Raw genomic sequence first — 15,489 nt, 5'->3', positions numbered from 1 at the left:
CACATATGGAGCAGACTTGATTAATCGAGCCTGCTGGAGCATGGAAATTGATGCACTCCAGCAGCCTTGTGTGTCACATGTATCCACATTGCTGCACATCTCCGCGCTGAAAAAAAGGTAGTGGGGTGCTTTGAAATAAAACACGTTCTATGAGCTTTAGCTGAAAGCACCCCGCCACCATTTTTTCAGTGCAGGGACACATGGCAATACTGATACATGTGATGTGCAGGCGCTTTTAATTAGTATGGCTTGCTAATTAAAGCACCCAGTGCCCCGTTCCACAGTACATGTAAAACATGCCCAGATTGTTTGGAGATGTTTCAAATAAGCACTCAAACTTTTTAGATGTTTAACTGAACCAAACTCCTTAATTTAACAGAGTTAGCCTGCTACTCCTTTCCAAAACAGCATACCAGAATTCAGAAGAAAAGCAGAAATAAGGTTACTTTGATTTCACTCTTATGGATCTCGTATCTATAATGCAAATCAGTGTTTTTTTCTCAAGAATCTGCCTTTAACTTCTTAGAAGCCATTTTAAAAAGTCACGATAAGCCTAAACATCAAATACTTCTACCTCATCCATGATGGGTTTTATTCTTCTTCAGATTTTTATGGAAGGGTATTCAAAATTCTTAGCAAAACGGAATTGACTGCCTATAGACCACTGGCATAGGTTTTTCTTTATGTAAGAAATGCAGCTGTTGAAATCAGAGGCAGTTACATTGAGAGCCACATTCTACCAACATGATTTGATGGAGTCTTAAGGTCAATGAATACTATGGCTTGCTGTCTATGAGGTACACATAGGGCATGGGTCATTTATCAGGGTTTGACTTAACAAGTCTACAGAGCTCCTAATGCTATCCATCTTGTAAAAAGTTTTGCATTTTGAAATACAGTCAGATGACATGAAGTGACTGAATGAAAGAATAAGCTTGGCTGTTGGGGGGGCAGGAGGGAGGGAATGGGGGAGTAATGTCAGAAGAATGCTGAGCTCCTGCGCTGCACTGTTCAACTATGGGGCTCTGAGCTGTCTTACCAGAAGCCTGAAACATTCAAGTGATCAGAGGGGGAAAACCACAGAGTGTTTCAGCAACAAGATGACCTCTAACCTCCAACTACTAAAACATGCAGTATAATAAAATAATTCAATTAGTAACTATAAAGTGGAAGCTGAGATAATTCTCACAGGATGTCACTCTGAAACAGAGGGTGTCAAAACAGTCAGCTGTGCTTTTGTTATGTCCCTTTGTGCTACAACTTACATGAACCATCAGTCAATCCAAGAGTGGGAAAAAGGAAAGGATGGTGTGTGGGTGCTTGGGGGAGGGGAGGCTGGGATGAGGGACTGTGCTATAAGGTCTTTAATTCCAATACAGCAGAGTAAACTGGGCATACAAAGAAGGTACAGCTGTTATTCTTTAGCAGCTCCCAGTGCTGGGAAAGGAATACATTTATTAAGTAAATGAAAGCAGAAGTGCCCAGTATAGGATAGATGGGGACATCCAGATGAAAAAGAACACAATAAATTAATAAATTGGAGGCTCAGTCCTAGGCTCAATCCTGCAGCCCTTGCTTAGGCACAGCAACTACTGGAACAGACTAGGCAGTACTCAATAAGACAATGAAAAACCTAAGGAAAACGCAAGTAAAAAAATGTTGGGTAGCACATTCCTTGTAGAGGATCGCAAAGCATTTTTGACATTCTCATTAAACTACAATGTATGTGCAGTAGCTGTTATTTTACCCAAGCTGCAGATGCATCAATTGGGGCAAGGACTCTCCCTTCCGACTCCTGCAGTAACAGGACCTAGGCATTCAGACACAAAACAAATGAGCAGGACTATACAAAGCACAGTGTTTGCACGGGGAAGGGAGGAAGTTGTAAGAGGTAGTGGTCTGACTTCCAGTTTTGCTTTCCAACCACTTGACGACACTGGAGCTGTTTTTCTCCAATGGTGGCATAGGAAAATGGTTTAAAATGACAATCTGTAGGAAAGAGCTTCATAAATACAAGGCTAAATTAAGCACAAGGTTATGTGCTTTGTGTTTTGCCTAAGGGGTGTGGTGGTGGTTACCATAGGTAGGTAACAACATCCCATTAGCTTGAAGCCTCTCTCTAACCTTTCTTACAGGATGTTTCAATTTATGGAGAAAATATTCATGGCAAAACACAAGAAACAAAGAAACAAGAACTCTTCTACCCCCCAGCAATTTGCTGCTCCATGCTGATGCAGTCAATCCACCCTTATCCCATAAGATCTATTTAATGACTCCATGCACAATGGTTTTAAGTACACACATAAAAAGGCTCCATTAAGCATAATTATATTAATTTGGTAGTCAGTGGACTTGTCTACATCTTCATTAATTATTACAGGTTTAGTACCTGTAATAACAGCAGTGCCAGTGCATGCTTTTTTTGTGACACTAACACACAATACACTAATTCTACTGCATATTAGCATGGCAGACAAAAACTGTGATAATGTGCTAATGCACAACACAATTAGTCTACTGCGCATTTAATGTTTCATGTAAACGTGCCCAGTTGCGAGTACTTAAAATGCCTACTTAAAATGCCCACACCAGAGTAGCTGTGTAAGTTCCTAACAAATAATACCAAGGATGCCAAATATCAAGCTTAGTGACAGAGGTAGAAGAGTGTACTTGTTACTGGCCATTAAAGTTCAAGAAGAAATTCTCTAAACTCATGTTATCAGTTATGCCACATTCTGAGTAGAAGAAGGGTCTTCAACCCACAAGGTCCTGAACATTATAAGTTCCTAAAGGAAACACTACCAGGATAATGTTTCCTACTGCCCAGCACTGAAGAATAATTCAAGTACTAAATACCATCCAGGACAAAAGCAGCAAGTAAGTGGCATCAAACATGGTTTGGAACCAGTAAGGCTGGGTCTGCTGATGGAACCATTTAGAACTAGCCCATGCTCATAGACGTGGTACAAGATTTCTTGAAAGAGTCAGATTTAAAATCAGACTATACAGTACATTATAACCATATAAAGTAAGGATTATCCTCTCCTTGTGGGGGAGGGGGGTGTGATATGAAGAGGCAGTTTCCCCTGAAGTCAATATGATTTTTATGACTTCCACAGGCTTTGGATCAGGCTTCACAGGATGTCATAGATAAGTTCCCACCCGTAATATCTGCAGTCCTATGAAGATAGAGGAAAACTATCTTGATGGTCATTTCTATTAGTGTGTAAAGTAGTTTCCCTGTGGGAACAGTGGAAAACCCATTGCCTGAGTCATTTAAAAGTGTAATAGACAAAGCATGCGTACTATTACTGCAGGAAGCAATTCTGTAGTGGTCCCAGTCAAGAGGATTAGATAACTAAAAAAAGTGACAAGCAAAATGAGAAAACACACATAAAATACAACATTCTTCCCAAAACTGAATGGTTTAGACAGTTCAGAGGATAACTAGTCAGGTTTACTTCATAGCCACAAGCAGACAAGAGGATTTTAAGACATTATAACTAAAGAAAGCAATCTGCTGGAGAGTTAAACTAGCTCTGTGGCTGGGCTCCAAGTAACGTTCTAATTATATTTAAAAGAATGAAACGCGCGTGCGTGCATGCGCACATATACACTCTGCATGTGTCATGGACAAAAAAAAAAGAGTAAGTACCACGAGTCAGACCCAGTTACATGGTCAGCTGCAAAAGTGACTTGGCTCTTTGTTATGAATAGCTGTCATCATTTAACAAAACACTGATCAAAAAATGACAAGAACTTGGTTGTGATGTCTCTCTCATACAAGAAACATAAAGCAAGAAGAGTCAAAACACATGTGAAGCAGGCTGACTTTTGCCAAAACTCCTCCTGCTATACAGATGTGAATCAAAACCTCAGAAGGTCTGAGACATGAAGCCACTTGGATATGCTTCCCTCAGCCTTTTCTCCCTCCTCCCATTTCCCGAAATGTGGGCTGGGTCATGGTGGGAATACTGAATATGCATCTGAGAATACGTGTGCTCTCCCATTCTTGAATTACTCTATAATTCAGTGGGGTCACTGAATACTGGGCTTATGTTGAGGAACACCATTCCTTCCCTTCTCCACCCCCATGGAGACGTCCTTTTGGCTGGGGCACCTGGCAAACAGCTAGAGTACTCTGAACTCAGTTGTGTTTGGTTACAAGCCTCCCTCAAATTGCATAACTCAAGGTTAAAAGTTTTATTAAAGCTGTCCAGCCTTCAGTTTTGCCCTCCCCCTACCCAGTCTCCATTACCCTTCTTATGGGTATTTTTCATTTGAGTTTCATGCAGGGAGGGATGCAGCCAACTTAGAGAGCCAGAAGAGCAGCACTCAGGCACAGCTGTCCAAGTTCAGACTTTCCTGCTTTTTCTATGCAAACCAATAGACCCAGCTTAAAAAAAACCCTTGTTTCTATCACCCTGGGAGGACCACTGAAGCATAAGAATGTTTTGCCCACTGGGTCTTGCACTTAAAAAACCTGCATGTATTGACTGGTGGACTGGCCCTCTACCTTATTTTCCTTCTATACAATATGAGGAATCAGAAACAACAGATTTGTTTGACCAGGCCTGGTCTGGACACTTTGCTAGGTTCTTTCTCTGGTTTTGTTCATATGGTTGTGTCCTATCCTGCACTACAGCATGCACTCTCATGACTAATTCTTAACAGCCAACTTGGAGCCCAACTGCTGATTGATGCCATTTTCAAACAGATGCTTTGAGAAGCTGGTTTCTAAATCAGCTATGCCCTGTACAAGTCCCTCAGTTAAATTCACAGCACCCACCAAGGTGTTTGGCAGTGGTGAACTCAGGGACTCCATGCAATAAATCACAGCTATTAAATAGCCAGTCACACGCACCACTCAGTCATAAACACAGGGTTTTTAGGTGCCAGTCAGATCAGATCAGCCACAGGCCTATAACAATGCAAGTTCATTAGTGGAAAAGCATTTCCTTGTCAGATAATGTCAGATACATTAGCAATCCCTGTGGCTGTCTGAATGTTCGCCTGACAGTGTTTGTACTAGTTCACAGAAAGACAGAGATCTGATAGCAGAATCTCATATAAAAGAGGACTTTAAAATTTGATCTGTTCCCTATCAGAAATAAAATCCCAAGCAAACATCTTGTGTCCACTAAAAAAACTATGCCTTATTATAATTTGCATTCATCTCCTGTGAATCATTCAAAGAACTTTGTTTTCCAAATGTTAAGGGAATCTCACAACATTTGTGTGAAGTAGGTGAGTGTAAACAGTTGGATACTCTAAAGGCAGAGAAATGGAGCTGCCCTAGAAACTCAGAGAAGACAGTGGCAGAATGAGGAATTGCACTTAGGATCAGGCCTGCATATTAGCCCATTGCATGGGTAGATGTTTTACCAATGGGGAACTGAGACACAGATTAAGTGATGTGCCAAAGTCACCCAGGAAGCCTGCGGAGGTTCCAGAAATTAAATCCACATGTCTTGCATCCCAATCCAGGCCCATGGATTTCTATGTGATGGCAGAATTGGGATTCTTGCTGGTGACGCATATTACCAGGAAAAGTTAAGTAAAATATAAATAGGATCAGCCACAGATCAACTGTTACAATGAACCCTGCTTAAATAAAGCTTGTGAGGCTGTAAAAGTCATAAAAAGCACATGCATGAAATGATAAAACGGAGTGAGACTTTCAAATGTTGACTTAGTAATTGTTAAACCCCTTCTGGCTGCACTATTTTATAGTCTTCTACTGTACTAATGAAAAGGGAAGAAACAACAAAGAAGGGTTTTAACCTTCCAATTATATAAACTCCATGGACCACCAAAGAAGATGAAAGATTATTTATAATGTCACAACGATTTATCAGTTGGGGATTTTTTTTGTTGTTGTTGCATCAAAGTTAAGCATGAAGAAACAATGCCTTCACCACCCCCTCAAATCTTTCGCTCTTGCTTATCTAACATCTCTTCTTTCTATGGAATAATAATCCACCCACGGGATCTAAATGCAGAATTAAAAGAAATAAAATAGCATTTCTTACTTGAGGTCCTTCCTCAATGGTATCTGCTTTAAAACTCTTCCATCTCAGTTATGATGGGACTGAATGGGTTGGCAAATGGGGGGCAAAGATATTTAGTTCATCCATTCAAATCTAAATCAGTTCAATAATGACTGAAAAAGCATTACAGTCTGATTGGTAACCTATATATAATGTCTTGGTAGTCTCAGTAGATGGTGTCCTAGGACCTGCTCCAGGGGGAAAAAATGTCCAAATTATAAACCAAAGAGTCTCTGAATTGAGTAGACGCAGATTCTTAGCTACTCTTTCCTGAGAGGTGGACTGCAAACTGAATAGAGATGCTGGCAGAGCACAGCTTATACAGTTACTTCCTCAGCTTTACTTATTTGTGGATAGAGGCCTTCAGTTTCTAGGGCTGCCAGTCAAACATCTTCCACAAACACTGAGTCAGACATCATCACTGTTGTAAAATGAAAGTCTCCCATTGAATCTGGTGGACTGTAGGTCAGGCCTCTGAGGTTTTTATTAATGTTTCATTCCACAAACTAATTACTTCCTGAACAAATAAGGTGGTGTTCCAAAAAGAGATTCCCTAGAAACAAAGTGGTTTTAAAGAGTGTTGGATGCAGCAAATCTAAAGGAATTATCTCTACAAAGAGGCTATGGAGATCCTGTGTGTACTTTGGAGGTGACTATAAGGAGAGTAAAAGGCAGGACTTTCAAAGCGTAACAGGGGATGGGAAGCCCATAGTCTCAGAGAAAGGGTAAAACAGGTACCGGTTTTCTTCCTACAAAACTTTTTGAGAGCTTGATTCAGGGAGTGGTTGCAAAATTTTAAATTGGAGTGACAGGAGCTCTGTGCCTCTGTTTCCCCATCTGCAAGATGGAGATAATGATGCTTGCCTGTTTTGGTAAAACACGTCAAGTTCTCTCTGGAGGAAAAAACCAATAAAAATGCAAATTAGCATCCTTCCTAGCAAGAGATAGAAGAGCCATGGCATCCCTTCCATGATGACAAGGAAGGGTTAATTATGGGAAAAAGGTGGCATACCAAAAATGGAATGAAATGGAAATCACAGCCCACATGGGATATCCGGGGAGTGGGGGCTCTGCACACATGTAAACAGAAAGTAAGAAAGCTGTCTCCACTTCTCTGGCAATTGTTTACCAAACAATGGGTGACTCGGTTACTTAGCAGTATTACAAATGTATAGACTATTCTTTTCCAATTTAATTTTAGGCATTAGCCCCATGGAGGGTGTTCTGACTCTGCCTATTGCATTGTTACTCCTTGTTTTAATAAAATAAAGAGATTCATATGCTATCTAACCTATGTATGAAGAAGGACACTCTAGTTTTTTCCAAACAGCAGTCAGGCCTGATTTGTCTGCTTTAGGATCAGCATCAGTCCAGGGAAGAGCAAAGTTTTATACGCTCAGTATGGTGCTAGGGACCATTTTGTTATTCACATAAATGAGTTCATGCAGCCTTAGCACTGGCAACATCCAGTGACTGGAGTAACATGGTTCTTTCAATTCCCGCTGTTCAGCACCATTGACTTTTTGTGGGTTCACCCCAAATTATACCAAAGGAAGTGAAAGGAAAATCAGTCCCAGGTACCCTGTTACTCCCACTGCAGTGATATCAGGGTCCATAGTTTTATCACAGCTCTTGTATTTTATGTTTTCCTTTAAGCTCCATTAATTGGGATTATTGTAAGAATCTCCCCTTTCATTTCAAAAACAAACAAACAAATGATCAAAACCCAATAACTTCTCAATGCTCTTGGCTGTGGAAGAAAGTTTGGAAACGTAAGATTTACACACTCAGAAATGAGAGAGGAAATAAAAAAGAACACCAAATGGCCAGATTTTGTTTTTCTTTTTTGCTTTTTAGATCTCTTGATGTTTTACAGGTATTTTGTGACACTAATTGGGTGGGCCTGACCCAAGTTTTTGGGAGTTAGTAATGCTGGATAAGGTATTGATAGCCAACTCTTCTGCACTAGCATGCAAATATTGTCTTAAATCAAAACTGGATAAAAGCATAGCCTCTAGAGCCAAAGGGGAGTTCAAACTATATGCCCGTTTAGACATTCGTGTCTCCAGGGATCTGGGGTTCACCCTTCACATTTCTGTATGCTGTCACATGCCTACACATCTGTAGGCAGAATTTGTTCTTCCTTGTGTATACTACTGCTTTAATATGCCTCAGTTTTATTAGCTAGCCTTGCCCATGCCTCCCCACCATGACTATGTAAAATAATAAAAAGAAGAAAACCCACAAAACCCCACACACACATGATTTTCCCTTTAAAAACAACTCTGGGTATTTAATAGGGACAATGGGTATTTAGTAGGGATGACGGTCAACTAGAAGAAAGTTTGTTTTTAAAATAAGGAAGGCAAAATCCATGATAAAAACCTTATCTCATAATCACTCCCTTCCATGCGTGGGCACTTGTTAGCTGAAAGTAGTGGCACTGTGACAAATGTAGCAAAACCAAAAGCAGGCTCTACTAAAAGAAAGTGTGTGTTTGCATGTGGGGGAGGGGGCGGGGGGGGGGGAGGGGAGGGACTTCCACTGGCCATCTGTGAAAATAAGGCATGTGGCCATTAACTGCAGAGGCTGTAAATATAAATACATACAAGCTCCAAGAAGCAAAAGGCAAAAAAGGGGCTAAACTTTAAGCTGAGGCAAACTAATGTTTAAAGCCTCATTGCTAATGCTGGGCAAAAACAATTCTGATCTTTACAGTGTGCAAACCTGACATGAACTTTAATCAAATTACAAAAAATAAAGAAGGTTCAGGAGAAAATACAATAGATACAGTAGCTCTGTGAATAAACTACTGCTTTAATATGAATGACCCTGGTGAGACAGTTGATTGGACCTATTGAAAAGCTGGCATACAAAGTGATGGATGGGTGATGACATAATACCTGCTTGCTTGGCTGTCATGCCTTTTGAAAACTGTCTGCTGTGTGTTGATAGCATTAACAAAGGAGATTGCAACCCCTTCCACCCTATGCCTGCACAAGAAATTTCTACTGGCAAAGAATCTCAGCAAGACAGAAGCAAGAAGGTTTTACTTGGGTGCTTGTAGTGGGGAATTAAGTATGAAAAAAGGATGAAATCCTGGAGATCACATATTAGCTTTCATGTTGTAGGATGATTTAGATTCTCTTACAGTGAACTGTCCACAAAGCAGTCCCTCATCCCCACACTACGTAATAATTATTTCAAACAGATATCTCTCTGCACACTGAGAGACTAAAGCAAAAATATTATATTGCTCATCTTATCTATGGTTTTACAGGCCAATGAGGAATAGAGTACGCTACAAATTACAAGACATGCATGTTACATGTACATTGAGTTTGCATGTAAAAATTAATGTATGTGTTAGCCACATTTTTTTCTGTAATATACTATGCACGTCATTAGACTAAGAAGGGTTTAACTTTTGCAGACCAATAATACTTCTGAACTAAGATTTGATAGTGTCTTTCTATTTAGGAAACAAGAACAACTTACTATTTCCTGCTCTTTGCTCCTAATTTCCATTGTTTCATCAGCACATGGACCTGATTCAAAAACCCTTTAAAGCCAATGGAGAGTCTGCTAAATTGATGAGAAGCTTAACTCCTGTTAACTCCTCCCCCTTTTGTTTTGTTCGTTTGTTTGTTTGTTTTAATCTCATGCTCAAATTTAACCACTGGGTGGCGGGGAGAAATTATATTATTTAAATCAAATAAAGGAAAGTCTAGAGAAGGAAAACATTAAGGACTATTCTATGGTGACTTCTTCCTATGCCCTTCAGGAAAGTGAATGTCAGTTTTCTGTTTCTCAAAGAGCAGGATCTGGTAGATCATATTATTAATATACTCCTCCTCACCATAGGAGAAAGCTGAGATTGAATTCACTTCAGTTCAGCTGATCACTTAAGAGTTAACTCTGCTAGCCCCATCCATCAGGCAGCCAGTGAGGCATCAGGAAGGAATGATGGATGTAAAATTATTACAGGGCTGCCACCCGATACACTTACTGCCATTTGTAACTCACGTTGGAACTGACACACTTTTTTCATTATTAAACATCCACATTAAGTCAACATTGGTCACTGTCATTTCATGTTTGGCACTGTGTTAAAGGGAAGAGGGAGAAATGGGGGGGGGAAGGATTGTGGGAGGAGGGTGGGCGGAAATGGGAGGAAAGGCATCCTTGACCTACTGTTCCATCAGCGTGAGTAATAAAACAGGCTTCTGCTTACAATGCTGGAATAAATATTGTTACAAATAGCTTTTTAGTTACAGCCCAGCAGACAAGTACCTGTCAGAGTCGTTTAGAAGAGGGACATGCTCTTGGCAATAAGAGGGAGCACTTATATCATAAGTTAAAAATCACTTGCACACAGTGCATGTGTATTAGGACACAATTATCTGTGAGCATGGTCTGTGTGCCTGCATGCATATCCAAACTGCATGAGTATGTGTGGGCATCTGGATCAATGCATGTTCACATACGTGAATTGCTTGTGTATTTATGAGTGCTCATGCACACTCACAAAAACTCACCTGTATTTGCTGGGGCATACCTGTACACACATGCAAGCACATGTGACTGGGCCCATTTTCATGCACCTATGTGTGTGAATTTACAGCTGCTTGGTTATGCAAATACAAGTCTGTTTACAGATCTGAGGGCTCATGAAAATTCATGGCTAGTTTTGTGCGAACGAACATATGCAGGTGTTGCATGGACACATACGTTATGTGTTCATTTCCAGATGTGCACATTATGGTAGTATATGCCATGTACACCCATGCCCATCCCATTGCCTGTATTTGTGTACATTCAATTTGAAGCAGAACATGTAGTTTTTTGACTGAACAAATAGACCATAGTCCACTTTTTTGTGAGGCTGCCCAGTGCTGTGTTTGCTCTGGACGAAAATCTGTTGCCTTCAAGCTACATGTATAAAAGGTAATATTGTTTACGTATAGTAAATATCAAGCTCTAATTAACTATAGATGACATTATAAATAAAACTAAGCTCCTGGGTTTCCAAGGAACCAGAAACACACACACACACACTTCTGGGTCATACTGAAAGACTTCCAAGAAAAGTAATTTAAAATATATATATTTACTGCATTCTCCATTAAATTAGGTTTTAGTAAAATCTGTAGATTTTTCTGAAACCATCTGAAAGTCAAATCTCCACAAGGCATCTCAGGTTGGGTACCCAAACCTGCCTCACCTGTACACTCTAATTACTTCTGAAAATCTTTTCTAGATAAATATATATCCAGTAGCACAGAGTCTCTCCAGACACACACAATTCCTACCTCTCTGACTTCTGCTCTACAACTGACAACCCTGGAATAACCCTGGCCATCTTCAGGGATATTTCCAGCTGGGAACATGAAAGTGAGACACTGGGTTATGAGCATATGAGAAAAACAGCCCCAAAGCTCTAACACATGCATTCATAAAAGTGATTTCCTTCTCTGAGCCTCCTCAGTCAGCAGTAGCAGACAGATTCTTAATGATGCTCTGACTGGAAAATTCAGAACTGAAGGTGTGAAGGCACCCATCCTTCTGGGTAGGCTGTGATTACAACAAAAGGCTAAACCTGCCCTAGAATAAGCTCTATAAATATCTTGACAATGCTGGAGAAAATGGACCCAGCTTTAGATACCAACCTCAGGGTTCCACTCATAAGGATATATCATTCACAGTGGCCATATCTACACAAGATGCTGACTCTATTAACAAGTACTAAATGACTAAACAGTAACCTGCATTATGCACAGTGGCGCTAACAAATGTCTTTTTTGTAATACTACTGCAAAATAGCCTAATACTACTGCTCAGTAGTGTCACATCATGGTTTTTGCCATGTGTTGCTATTGTGCAGTAGTATTGGGCTACTGTGCAGTCAGTGTCTCACGTAGATGTGGCCAGTAAGAAGGAAAGCGATCATCTTGCAATCCAATGCTGAGCATGCAGAGCTACATCTGAATATGTGTGTGTGCAGGCAAAGCAGCCAATCTCTGCGCTGCCTGTGTAATTATCTTATGCCTACCTAATCTGCAGGAAGTGAGACAAGCGAAGGAAACCCACTAGCCTGTCACTTTGGTGTCCTGCCTCTTAAATGACCACACTGGGGCCTGGGCTTGTTGATGGAATTCAGATCCTATGGCTGGTTATAATTTCTGGAAAGAAAGTCCCAGATGAGAAGACCCAGAATATATGGAAGGTACAGGCAGGTATCAAAACTTCAGAGCCTTCTCCCTTCTCTTTGCTGTGTCAAATCCAAACCTTAAGCCTGTATCTCTTTCAACTCTGAGATCCCACAGATCCAATACAAACTTTGCAACTTGCACCTACTATCATAAATCATCTGAAGCAGCAACCCAGATCCAGAACACTGGTATGGTCTGGGAGAGTTCAGATCTGGATCTGACCTTTGCGACTCCTTCCCATCTCCACTAGAGCCTCCCAGAACAAAGCATCAGCAGCTAATATACCAAATAAAACTATTGTTGCTTTAGAAGTAATAAAAGGTTGCAAATAAAATACCTTCTGTTTCTTCCCACTGTAAAAGAACTCTTTTTGCCCTCTGCAGAACAAGCAGGAGGCATGAATTAGAGAGGAAAACAAACCCCAATGTTTGGGGTGAAGGTGAGAAGTGAAAACAGAAGGGACAAGGAGGAGCTAAACAATAGGAGAGTAACAGAATAAAGTGAATACAGATGGTTTCATTCCTGTTACTTAATCAAAAGGCTGTGCAGAGTCACTAGAGCCGGTATAAAGTCATGTGTTAGAACAACAGCTGATCTGTATTAAAGAAGATTAACTCGCAGTGCCATGGTGGAGGGCCTGGGATTATTTTATGTACTTCCATTGCCGTACAAGCCGTCAGCACAATTACTGCCCTCCGATGTGAATGACTGATCTGTAACCACAGCTAAACAGCATGCTGCTTAGGGGCCTGGGTGCTTCATGAAGATGAATTTCCATACCATCAAAGTGCTTTTAATGGGCTTCCTGATCCAACCACAAGGCCTGCTTTGCAAGTATATAGAACTCAGGATGAAGGCTTCCTGTCCAAAAGGATTTGGTCGGTTGTCACTTGACAATTCCCAGCCAGCACAGGGGAGGAGAGGGGGGAGATAGGTAGAGTTGTCTCTGCTTTGGAGGATTAAAAAAAGAAAAAAAAAGGGTACAGATGCTTTCTGAATGCAACCAACTGCTGTATCCACAGCTGAATTCAATGCGCTTAACAAATAACGGCAATTTAGCTATGCTTGCGAGGAATAGTTTGAGTCACTTTGCATTAGCATCTGGCTGAGTGTTAAAGTCATTTCTACATGGGGAGCAGAGAAAAGGAATTTCTGCTCCGAGCATCCTTTCAAGAATGCTTAAATATTTGAATATAAATTCCTTTGTGCTTGTGATCACTTCTTATATCTGACACTTTGCTTTTCCCCCTTCCCTTCTGGTACTCTTCCATGTGAAACACCACAAACATGCTCTGTCCCTTTCTCCCTATACTGATGCCCTTATTTTTCTAAAAGAGCTTTTTATGTACCACCAGACACCTATTACACTGACCTCTTTATCTCCCCCTTCCTATCAGGAGAGTGCATGAAATTGGAGCCATTTCTACATCATTTGCACCCATGCTAGGCTGGTAAAAAAGTACAGTAGTGACAGGCTCACATGTACATTTAACATTCATTACCCAGATTGCTGGCTTCTCATAGCTTATTGATCAAACTCCATCTAAAAACCAGGGAAACTGGAAAGCGATCCAAATTAGCAATCTGCTCATTCTGGACAATATTGTTTGACTCACAAGCTTCCCAGGATGACTGACTTTCAAGTTACTGTTAAGTAGCTGATCATTTTTATTCTATTTATCCATCTGAGTGACTCACTCGAATACTCAGGGATGAAAAAGGCATAAGAACCAAGGTTTCAATACAGTACAGTTTATATTAAATGCAGTGGTATACTTTTTGATTATTTGTTAATAATATGAGACACATTTCATCTCTAGAAAAATCAAGGAAAATCTTTTTAAAAATATGAATTTGTGAAGCATGTAAGAGTTTTTGTAACTTTCTGTCCTAAATAGCAGCACTGTCTTCATCTCACTATAAAGGGCCAAGAAGGGATCAATTAACTATTTACTCCCTTCAGCCAGGAGCAGAGGAGCTGAAAGAAGCCAGAAGAGCTTCCGTAGAAAATCAGGTCACCCTGGGCACTGAGAGTCCTGATCCCCAAGACAAAAAAGCAGTGCTAGATCCAATCCACACAAGTGGTACGTTAGGAAAAAATATTTTCCTTCTTGATGGTTTTCCTATATATTACAGCTTTACAGACCCCTTCAGAATGAGAATGAATGCATCAATTCCAGTGCTTCTCAGTTTTGCTGGATGTATTTGGTGCAGTTTGTGCTGTCAAATCTCCGTTTTTTCAATTTTCTTAAGTCATCTAACAGGACTTGACAGTGCTACATTGCAATGGTCACAAAACATCATACATGACAACCTCATAAGGCTAAATACCCAAGAGCTGAGCCTGAGTATCAGCATAGCTTATATTCCTAAAGAAGCTTGAATATTTTCAAATCCAGCTCATCTCACAAACACATGTAAGCATTTCCATAAAGACAGATTTCCACTCAGACCCAGATATTTCAAAGATCACCTAGCTATAATACATAATGACAGTTTGGAACAGAGAATTAGTGGTCTCTGAAGTTCTCATAAGGAGTTTAACTATGTTTTATTGGGGTTTTTTCCCTTGACTGTCTCCAGATCTCTGTTGGGTGTGTTTTTTAAGCAGTTCTAAAAGAAAGGATGGAGACAGAGCAGAAAAGGAAAAGAAAAGGGTTAAGGGAGAGAGAAAGAGAATAACTAACAATGAGTGAGAGACTATGTGCATGTATAAAATGCAAAAGGAAAGACAATATGGCTATCAGAAAAGGGAGTCTTAGGAACTCACCTTTTCTGTCCTGCAGTTATTGAGACCCAGACTATTCACAACCGCCACCTTCCCATCAAGCACCTGTTGCTCCCTCCGAAGCTGCTCCTTCATCTGTCGGGCCTCCTGAATTGCCTTGGTAACAGCATCGTGGTCATTTAAATAACCTGACGACGTGATAGAAGAAAGGATATCTTTAAAAAGAAAACACAGGTTACAAGAAAACATTTCAGTTTTTGTCAGTCAAACTCACCAATGCTTTCCTTAGGCACCATTACATGAGAAGGCAACAAAAGAGAAGGAGCACCCCCATAAACCTGTCTCTGCTTGGAAATTTTGAGACAGGCCCACCTGGATATAAACCATGAGAAACATTAGTTCTGATAGCATCACTCTGATACTTGATGCTGTTAGTTTCAATATTTACCCAACAATCTAGAGATCAGCCCTGAAGTTCATATGCAGCAGGGTGTAACTT

General features: G+C 40.5%; 1 protein-coding gene across 25 annotated transcripts in view; it reads right to left on the bottom strand.

The window, feature by feature from the left end:
• The window catches only part of SOX5 (SRY-box transcription factor 5), a 914,829-nt gene that overhangs the window by 19,751 nt on the left and 879,589 nt on the right, over positions 1-15,489 (bottom strand). For 18 of the 25 annotated variants that reach the window (XM_090043598.1, XM_090043600.1, XM_090043606.1 and 15 more), the window contains one exon: positions 15,033-15,205. In XM_090043598.1, the coding sequence (XP_089899724.1) occupies positions 15,033-15,205 (173 nt within the window). The remainder of the gene's footprint in view (positions 1-15,032; positions 15,206-15,489) is intronic. The other 7 variants (XM_090043589.1, XM_090043590.1, XM_090043597.1 and 4 more) reach the window with 3 other exon arrangements.

The sequence above is a fragment of the Crocodylus siamensis genome, chromosome 4, assembly GCF_052110815.1.
Source record: "Crocodylus siamensis isolate JL-2025a chromosome 4, ASM5211081v1, whole genome shotgun sequence".
Classification (NCBI taxonomy): domain Eukaryota; kingdom Metazoa; phylum Chordata; order Crocodylia; family Crocodylidae; genus Crocodylus; species Crocodylus siamensis.
This window is presented reverse-complemented; position numbering and strand designations above follow the sequence as displayed.